The 10,245-nt window shown below is 40.2% G+C and overlaps 1 protein-coding gene across 1 annotated transcript; it reads right to left on the reverse strand.

Moving 5' to 3' along the window:
- Positions 1 to 366: 366 nt before the first annotated feature.
- LOC121853242 lies at positions 367 to 4,268 on the reverse strand. Its single transcript, XM_042347255.1, has 2 exons — positions 4,234 to 4,268; positions 367 to 3,390 (listed from the first exon to the last, which is right to left on the reverse strand). The coding sequence occupies exons 1-2, from the start codon at positions 4,259 to 4,261 to the stop codon at positions 2,813 to 2,815; spliced, it is 606 nt and encodes a 201-aa protein (XP_042203189.1). The 5' UTR covers positions 4,262 to 4,268; the 3' UTR covers positions 367 to 2,812.
- Between the last annotated feature and the right edge of the window lie 5,977 nt (positions 4,269 to 10,245).

Consider the following 10,245-nt stretch of genomic DNA (forward strand, 5'->3'; position numbering starts at 1 on the left):
CAATGAGAACGAACGTCTTTTGACATTGACCAATGAGGAACCGGCATGTGAAGATGCTCACAAGGCCTCCTGCACACTCTAATTATGACGGGTATATTTCTTAACAAGGCCAGGGGAGTGTGTGTGTGTGTGTGTGTGTGTGTGTGTGTGTGTGTGTGTGTGTGTGTGTGTGTGTGTGTGTGTGTGTGTGTGTGTGTGTGTGTGTGTGTGTGTGTGTGTGTGTGTGTGTGTATCCAATCCTTAAACCAAATCTTGAGGTAATAAAACAAGATTTAAACCATCATAAAACACACCAGAGATAAAACATAAAAAATAAATAAATAAACACGTTTGGTTAGGTTAGGTTAAGACGTAAAAAATAAGTCATTTAGTTTCCAATCATTTTTTATTTATTTTTTGTATACATAAATTAATTCCATTACAAAATACAAAATACAGAAAGTTAAAAAACATACCTACAGAATAAAGATAAATTAATATATACTATAATTTGTACATTTATCTGGATACAGGTGAATACTTCGTTATACAGTTCGTTAATTCAGTCGGTTCTCGTTAATCATTTCGTTCATCCAGTCGAGTTTCGTTATTCAATTCGTTAATCAAGTTGAGTTTCTTTATATAATTCGTTAATCCAGTCGAGTTTCGTTAATCATTTCGTTAATCAAGTCGAGTTTCGTTAATTATTTCGTTAATCCAGTCGAGTTTCGTTAATTATTTCGTTAATCCAGTCGAATTTCATTAGTCATTACATTACCTTAAACCCACAACGAAATTCCACTTATTCTCAACGAAACATATAACGAAATTCGCAACAGATTTCGTTATAAGACCAAAAACCCAACAAGGAACATACCACTCCAGCAGTAATCACTAAACCTACCCCTTGAGTGAATGTTTGAGGGCCAGTTTTGAGTGTATTCAAAAACAGGATTTAAGGGACAGGGAGAGAGAGTGTTACTTAAGCGATTCTCAGTTAAGTCTCATCCTAGTGAAGAGAATTTTGAAGAATAAAGGAGGAGAATGATGAGGAAAGCTTTCTGAAGAGACCAGGGGAACAGTGCAGTGGGAGAGAAGAAATGAAAGAGACAGAGAACTTGAGATGAGAGGAAGATAGAGAGAAGGTAGAGAGATAATGAGAGACTTTAAGGAGATAAATGTTGGACTTTCAGATATATTCCTCAGTTGTGAAATGTTGCGAAAGACAGAGAGACAGAGGGAGAATAAACTCAGGGAGATAAAATCGTCACTATTCACGTAACTAAGGGAGAAAGGGAGAAACTAAGGGAGAACAAATTTATCTAACGGGGGGCTTTAACCATCTGCACCTGGGTATTTGAATCTATTTCGTGTTATGGAAGAAATTCGCGAATGACGTGAATAAACTATGAAAGGTTTGGGGAAATTCTTTAAAAAAAAAAGTTACAAAGGGAAGATTCGTTCTCTTAAACTGGCCTCGTGTTTAAACTGGCCTCGTGTTTAAACTGGCCTCGTGTTTAAACTGGCCTCGTGTTTAAACTGGCCTCGTGTTTAAGCTGGCCTCGTGTTTGAGCTGGCCTCGTGTTTGAGCAGAGCCGGGAACCACAAGAGTAGATTCGTAGGGACAGAGAAGTTTACGTAAGTTTAGAGAGGAGCAGTGAAGGGATCCCGTGACCCACAGCGAGGTACAGGCGAAGGCGGAGGCGTAGATCAAGCAAGAGGGTCGTCCTTACTCCAGCAGGAAGGTGATTTGAGATATCCTTGGAGAGGGAAGACTCAAGCGGTGTGAGAGGGCGCTGAAGGGAGGTGTGAGGGGCGTCGTCCTTTGTAGTGCGGGTGAGTGGCACTGTGGGGGGGAAGATTGAACGAGATGCCAGGTTGTTGGGGAGATCAGTGCCACTTGGGGTCACCTTAGTCGGGAAGGGAGGGAAAATGATAGGTTCTTTGGGTCGTGAGAGACTTAAAGACTGAGTTCTAGATGGAAGTAAGTGCTGGTTAGACTCTCTTATAGAACTTAAGCTCTGTGGTCGTTCCTCCAGCTCAGACAGAGGGAAGAACGTCGGTATACGGGTAGAAATATTCTCAGAACGTTTATTACTTAGATCTTCAAATGGTTTAGTATTGGAGGAACGTAACTTTGAATGTGGTTTTAATAATGGCAGGGGGAAATGGGTCTTAGGTTCTGTTATACTTAATTTAGTGAGATTTGTGTCGGAAAATCTAGAACTTGAATCTTTTTTTAATTTTTGAGATAATTGGATTTCCGAAAGATCATCATGTAGCGAGGGATCAAAGTCATGAGGATGTAGTGTGTGTTTGTTGTCTCCTGTTGATAGTACCGGAGCACGAGGAGGTGATGACAGGCTGGCACTGGGACCTCCTCGTGGTGGATGACGTGTCGGGAGGGACGGAAGAAGAGAATCTGACTTTATCGAATGAAAATGAGAATGGTGTTGAGAGTGGAATTGACCAAAGTATAGACTTGTTGGTCGAGGGAACGGGACTCTGGGAGGCTTCCTCATAAACACGACATCTTCACCTGAGGGAGAGTGTTGTGCAGTGGATGAGGTTACGGGTGATGGTGGCGGTGTAGTGAGTGGCCGACTAGTGGTTATGGTCAAGACTGAGGGTTTGGGATAAAGTTCAGAAGAGGAGGTTGGGGACTTAAACGGGGCACGATGGGGCTCATTAGCATTGTGGGCGGGAGCGGCAGGTGGAGGTCGACCAGGGAGGGCAGATGGGCAGCAGGAGGCGGGGGGCTGGGTCTGGTGACTAGCTGCAGATAGGGCAGGCTGGTGGGGGCCCCTCAGTGGATGGAGATAGGACCGGTCCCCTAAAACCTGGAAGGGGAACCGTATGAACGGGAAGGGGCCTGAGCCTGTGTCTTCGGGGCGCCGTAGGCGGTGGCCAGAGACAAGTCGGAGGAGGCAGCGATGTTGTCCTCAGGGATCTTGCCGATCTCAGCGTTGAGGCCGAAGAACTGTTGTGAGGCGGCACAGTCCACGTTGAACCACCAGTCACACACGAAGTACTGCTGGTTGAAGATGGTGCCGTTGGGACACAGGAAGGAGTCCTGGCGGCCGTCGAACTGACAGATGTGGAAGACCTGGCAGCCTGCCTCGTCGGCGGTGTCAGCGAAGTAACCTGGGAACTCCTGTTGCTCGCAGGAGAAGCCGGTGTCGGGTACAGAGGCCAGGATCGGGTAGTCTTCACCAGGGACGCCGCCGCCGGGGATGAGGGCGGCCAGGGCGGCTATGGGGTCTTCTTGTTCACTGATGGAGGAAGCTGCTGCCCGGAGATCTGGAGCACCGTAGCTGGCGGAAGGTGAAGGAGGGGCTCCATAGCCAGCAGAAGGTGGCGGTGGTGCGCCATAACCCAGCTGAGGGAGCGCCTGGCAGACACCGCTCACGACTGCAATAAAAATTATGTGGCGTGAGGGAGGAAGTTGGTGGTGAGTTCACACGTGTGCCGGAGTCATTACGGCCACCTGAGGTACCACCACCTCCTGCACCGCCATGACACTCACACTTATGGCACCGGTGACCTGGTTCAACACCGACCCTTCAGAACCTCGACTCTGCTGCCGTGACGTAACTCTAACCGTGGTTGACCTTATCCCCTCGACACATACTGAGCGGAATACATCTGTACACACACACACACACACACACACACACACACACACACACACACATGAATGTATAACACTTAAACACATATATCACCTGAACTGAACAAAAATGAATAAGTGAATAAAACCTGAACCAAAAGTCATACGTGAATAACACTACTGCATAAGTGAATAACCAAGATGAATAAATTTTAACCACGAATACACGAAAAGAATGAATGAACCTACAGATATATAATGAATGTATGAGAGAATGTATAACCCTACATGTATATTAAATGGATGTATAGCCACATAAAGATAAAACAATGAATAACATGAATATAAAATGAATAAGTTACGAATTAATGCATAACCTCATATTGATAGAAGTGAATAATATTAATGAATGAAATTATAATCTGAAAGAAATTATAATGAATAACACAAATTAATAACAGTGAATAGATTTTAATTACAAATAACACCTAGATATAAATTAATACCAAAAAAAAATAAAATAAAAAACAATCTCATCTCACACAGCTAAAAATCACGACTAAAATGAAAAATTGAATAAAATTAAATAATGAAAAAAAAAGGTTAATAAGAGATCAATGAATAAAAAATGAATAACACCTCACCAAAGAGGACAAGGAGCTGAGGTAACATGTTTGTTTGAGTGTTGGTCTGGTAGTGGTGAGGTGTAAGAGGGGCACCACTGTTATATACTCAGACACCCCCCCTTACCCCCCCTCACCCCTCCTCCCCCCTTACCCCCCTCACCCCTCCTCCCCCCCCTTACCCCTCAACATGCCAAAGGGAAAGTTTTTACTTCCCCTTACAAGGTCATTTTACTACCCCCTTCCCTCTTCCTCCTCCTCCTTCTCCTCCTCCTCCTCCTCCTCCCGTCCCTTCTTCTTCCTTATCCACAGTTATTTTACCCTTCATCCTTCCTTCCTTCCTTTTCTATCCCTCTTCCTCCCTACTTTTCATTAACTCTCTCATTCACTCCCTCTCACTTTCCCACTCTTCACCCTCTCCCTACCTCTCTCTCTCTCTCTCTTGTCCCTCTCTCTCCCACTCACGTTCTATCTCCTTCCCTCTCTCTGTAATCCCCATCTCACTCTCTTCCTCTGTCACTCCATCCTTCTCATCCCTCTCTCCTCTCCTCCTCTCCTCCCCCTCCTGGGTCTCGGCAGGTGCTACATTTACCTGTATGAGTCACGACCTTCCTTAGGCGGCCTCCTCCTACCTGGTGACCCCCTCTCTCACTCTCTCTCTCTCTCTCTCTCTCTCTCTCTCTCTCTCTCTCTCTCACACACACACACACACATCCAGATCTGAATACTAATGAAGGTCATCCGTCAGGTAAGGTCATTAAATTATTAGGGGGTTAATGGGTTAGTAAGAGTTATTAAGGTTAGAAAAAAAGGTTAATCAGAGTTATTGATTAGTAAGAGTTAATAAGGAGTTAGAAGAGTTATTAAGAGTTATTAAGGTTAGTAAAATTCATTAGGGTTAGTAAGAGTTATTAAGGGTTATTAAAAGTTATTAGGGTTAGTAAGAGTTATTATTAAGGGTTAGTAAAAAGGTTATAAAGTTATTAAGGGTTAGTAAGAGTTATTAGGGTTATTAAGAGTTAATATAAGGGTTAGTAAGAGTTATTAAGGGTTAGTAAGAGTTATTAAGGGTTAGTAAGAGTTATTAAGGGTTATTAAGAGTTATTAAGGGTTAGTAAGAGTTATTAAGGGTTAGTAAGAGTTATTAAGGGTTAGTAAGAGTTATTAAGGGTTAGTAAGAGTTAATAAGGGTTAGTAAGAGTTATTAAGGGTTATTAAGAGTTATTAAGGGTGAGTAAGAGTTATTATGGGTTATTAAGAGTTCATGATTTGGATTCTCAAGGGATTCTACGTTAATTTTTTTTAGTATTCTAATTGAAGGTGTGTAAAGGTATCTAATTAACGATAAAAATAAGAAAGTGACAAAAATAAAATTAAACAAAAAATGGTTTAATAGATGTAATATAACGAAAAGAGAGAATAGAAAATAATGGAAGAAATGGAAATTGAAAATGCAAAACACAACAGAAAATGGAATGATGTGGATAATGGAAAGTAAATAAGGAAGATAAATAATGATTAAGTGAAGAGGTCAAAGATATGGTGGATGGTGTGCAGAGGTAGGAGGAGGAGAAGAGAGAGAGGAGGAGAAGGAGAAATAATCGAGGGAGAAGGAGGAGGAGTAAGAAGAGGAAGAAAACGAGGAGGAGAGGAAGAAGATGAGAATTAGAAGAAGGAATTGAAGGAGTTAGACCACAGAGAAAAACAACAACAACAACAACAACAACAACAACAACAACAACAACAACAACAACAACAGCAACAACAACAACAACAACAACAACAACAACAACAACTGTAACAACAACAACAAAAACAACAACAATAACAACAACACCAACAACAACTATTCCAACAACTAACAACAACAATAACAACAACAACAACAACAACAACAACAACAACAACAACACCAACAACAACACCAACAACAACAACAACAACACAACAACAACACCAACAACAATACCAACAACAACAACAACAACAACAACAACAACAACAACAACAACAACAACAACAACAACAACAACAACAACAACAACAACAACAACAACAACAACAACAACAACAACAACAACAACAACAAAACAAGTCTACATAACCCATTCACAACGCCCCTGACGCTTCACGGACGAGCTGTTCTTCCTCCTAGAGCTTGAATAATAAGCGTACGAGAGAGAGAGAGTCAGGTCATCGCCCAAGACACGATGGTGGCGTTCCTTTTGCTTACCATTCAAGTAGGGCAGACGATCCACCCAGAGGCTACCTGTTAGAGAGAGAGAGAGAGAGAGACAGAGAGGGGCGGGATAGCGCTAATAGACTCAGGTGTGGGGATATATTACCTGGATTATAGTCATTAGTCTTTACCTGCATGATCGTTGAGCATGAAGCCACACGGAGCAAAAAGGCAAACTCTCCCAAAATCAAACCCTCCAGAAAAGGCCAAACTCTCCACCAAAAAAAGGCCAAACTCTTTGGGGGGTCTACAACCTTTGAACAAATTACACAGTATTTACAGCTCGTGTCAGGGAATGAATGACTCACTAGAGGAGGAGATGGACCCACGTCTTGACCTCAGGTGAGACTGCTTGAGATTTGATGCCTATTGTGTGTAATTTCACCAGGTAACATTAGAGTGTCTAATCTTCAGATAAAATAAGCTGGGGTGACGCATAGTTCAGGTAAAATAAGCTAGTGTCTAATCTAAATTAAAAATAAGCTGGGGTGACGCATGTTCAGGTAAAATAAGCTGGGGTGTCTAATCTTCAGGTAAAATAAGCTGGGGTGACGCATGTTCAGGTAAAATAAGCTGGGGTGTCTAATCTTCAGGTAAAATAAGCTGGGGTGACGCATGTTCAGGTAAAATAAGCTGGGGTGTCTAATCTTCAGATAAAATAAGCTGGGGTGTCTAATCTTCAGATAAAATAAGCATACGGTGTATTCAAAGTGCCCTGCAGATAATCACCACTCAAGCTAGTTTGGTCACACTATAAACCCACATACTAGCTTCTGATTGGTTCTTGGACTCTTTCCGTCATTTTCATTGGTTGTTTTCCCTAATATTGACAACTCTATGGGTATTTCCGAAGAGGTTAACAACATGGCTACAGTACACCTCAGTTAAGTGTCCCTTATGGTAGGAGACACAGGTGTTGTCCACGTGATTAAAGGTGTTAAGGAAAACTAATTAGTGAGGAGGTTAGGTGAAGTGACTCGTGTGAATAGTGTACAGTGTAATAGTGTACAGTGTAATAGTGTACAGTGTAATAGTGTACAGTGTGAATAGTGTACAGTGTAATAGTGTACAGTGTAATAGTGTACAGTGTAATAGTGTACAGTGTAATAGTGTACAGTGTAATAGTGTACAGTGTAATAGTGTACAGTGTAATAGTGTACAGTGTAATAGTGTACAGTGTAATAGTGTACAGTGTAATAGTGTACAGTGTAATAGTGTACAGTGTGAAAAATAGTGTACAGTGTGAAAGTGTACAGTGTGAATAGTGTACAGTGTAATAGTGTACAGTATAATGTAGTGTAAAATTCATGTAATAGTGTACAGTGTAATAGTGTACATTGTAATAGTGTACAGTGTAATAGTGTACAGTGTAATAGTGTACAGTGTAATAGTGTACATTGTGAATAGTGTACAGTGTAATAATTGTACAGTGTAATAGTGTACAGTGTAATAGTGTACATTGTGAATATGTACAGTGTAATAGTGTACAGTGTAATAGTGCCAGTAAGTACAGTGTAATAGTGTACAGTGTAATAGTTACATTGTGAATAGTTTACAGTGTAACTAGTGTACAGTGTAATAGTGTACGTAATAGTGTACGTGAATAGTGTACAGTGTAATAGTGTACATTGAATAGTGTACAGTGTAATAGTGTACAGTGTAATAGTGTACAGTGTAATAGTGTACATAAGTGTATACAGTGTAATAGTCACAGTGTAATAGTGTACATTGTGAATAGTGTACAGTGTAATAGTGTACAGTGTAATAGTGTACAGTGTAATAGTGTACATTGTGAATAGTGTACAGTGTAATAGTGTACAGTGTAATAGTGTACAGTGTAATAGTGTACAGTGTAATAGTATACAGTGTAAAGTGTACAGTGTAATAGTGTACAGTGTAATAGTGTACAGTGTAATAGTGTCAGTAATAGTGTACAGTGTAATAGTGTACAGTGTGAATAGTGTACAGTGTAATGTACAGTATGAATAGTGTACATTGTGAATAGTGTAGTGTGAAACTAGTGTACAGTGTGAAAATAGTGTACAGTGTAATAGTGTACAGTGTGAAAAATGGTGTACATTGTGAATAGTGTACAGTGTGAAAAATGGTGTACAGTGTAATAGTGTACAGTGTAATAGTGTACAGTGTGAAAATAGTGTACAGTGTAATAGTGTACAGTGTGAAAAATGGTGTACATTGTGAATAGTGTACATTGTGAAACTAGTGTACAGTGTGAAAATAGTGTACAGTGTAATAGTGTACAGTGTGAAAAATGGTGTACAGTGTAATAGTGTACATGGTAATAGTGTACATTGTAATAGCGTACATTGTGAATAGTGTACAGTGTGAAAAATAGTGTACAGTATGAAAAATGGTGTACAGCGTGAATAGTGAAGACAGAGGTAAGTTAAACGACATAATTCAATAGTTATAAATATTTAAATTCACTCCATTACGTAAATATACACCTCTTAATTATTTCACTAGATACATTATTTTACTATTGATGTTTGTTTGTATCAAAGTCTTTTATGTCAAGGATCTATCAGGACAGGGCCTATTAGGACAGGGCCTATTAGGACAGGGCCTATTAGGACAGGGCCTATTTGACTGATTGACCTGCGGAAGAGAGAGAGAGAGAGAGAGAGAGAGAGAGACGTATGTTGCTTAGTTCATCACGAGGGAGAGATAGAGAGAGGAGAAAGGAGATAGAGAGATAGGAAGAAAAAATAGGAAATGAAAAAAGGAGAGAAAGAAAAATGATAAGGGAAGAGAAAGGGAATAAGGTAATTATAAAGATGTTGGATAATTAATGTTACTCTCAGGTACACAGACATACAGCGGGTTAATATCTAGTTTCCTCTCAGGCCGCTGCTGGCGCTGCTCACTGGCGGTATGCTGATTGGTCAATGGGTGAATGTACCAGCCAATAGAAAACCAGGAATATTATGACATAGTTTATTACATCATCCTCAAGAATATTAATATTATTTTGGGGTTTATTTGAGTAAATTGGACAGAGAAAACTAACTTTGTAATGAGATTTGATATTAATGATAAGTATAGAAGAATTACGAGATAGCTAGCCAGTGATAAATAGCAGGTGGGGGTGAAATAGATGTTATTCAAGGTGATGATGACTGCTAGTTCTACTCATCCCCAGGTGAATGTTCCTAGCACTACTTATAGATGATTGTATCCCTATGTAAAGTTTGAATCGATTTTCCTTTGTTTTTTGAGTGGTTTTTTTATGTTTCATTCCTTATGTTACGTTAGATTCGATTTTGTTTTTGGTTTTTTGGTCATATTTTATGTTTTAATCCTTTGTGTAAAATTCGATTCGATTTTCTTTTCTTTTTTTGTGTGTCGTATAAATGTTTCAATCCTTTATGTTTTTAAGGCATTTATACTCTGAACCGAGATCCAGTTGGCGTTCGTAAGATGATGGATTCAGAGTTACATCACCTTGAGGATACAACTGTTTCGTCATGGGTCTTCTTCTTCTTCTTCTTCTTCTTCTTCTTCTTCTTCTTTCTGTTGTTGTTGTTGTTGTTGGTTTCAGATATCACGTGAAGATTAGACACCCAAGCTAATTGCACGTGAAGATTAGGCACCCCAGCTTAATTCACTAAAAATAAACCATCCTGACGTTAACTTAACCTAACTTTCTCAACTTAACCTAAATTAACCTAACCTTACCTAACCTAACCTAACTCTCCAAGTAACGTCAGGGTGTCTAATCTTCAGGTAATTCTTGCACTGAAATATAAATAAGCTCCGCCATTTTCTATTTC

Source organism: Homarus americanus, unplaced genomic scaffold, assembly GCF_018991925.1.
Source record: "Homarus americanus isolate GMGI-L3 unplaced genomic scaffold, GMGI_Hamer_2.0 scaffold18203, whole genome shotgun sequence".
In the NCBI taxonomy this organism is placed as follows: Eukaryota; Metazoa; Arthropoda; class Malacostraca; order Decapoda; family Nephropidae; genus Homarus; species Homarus americanus.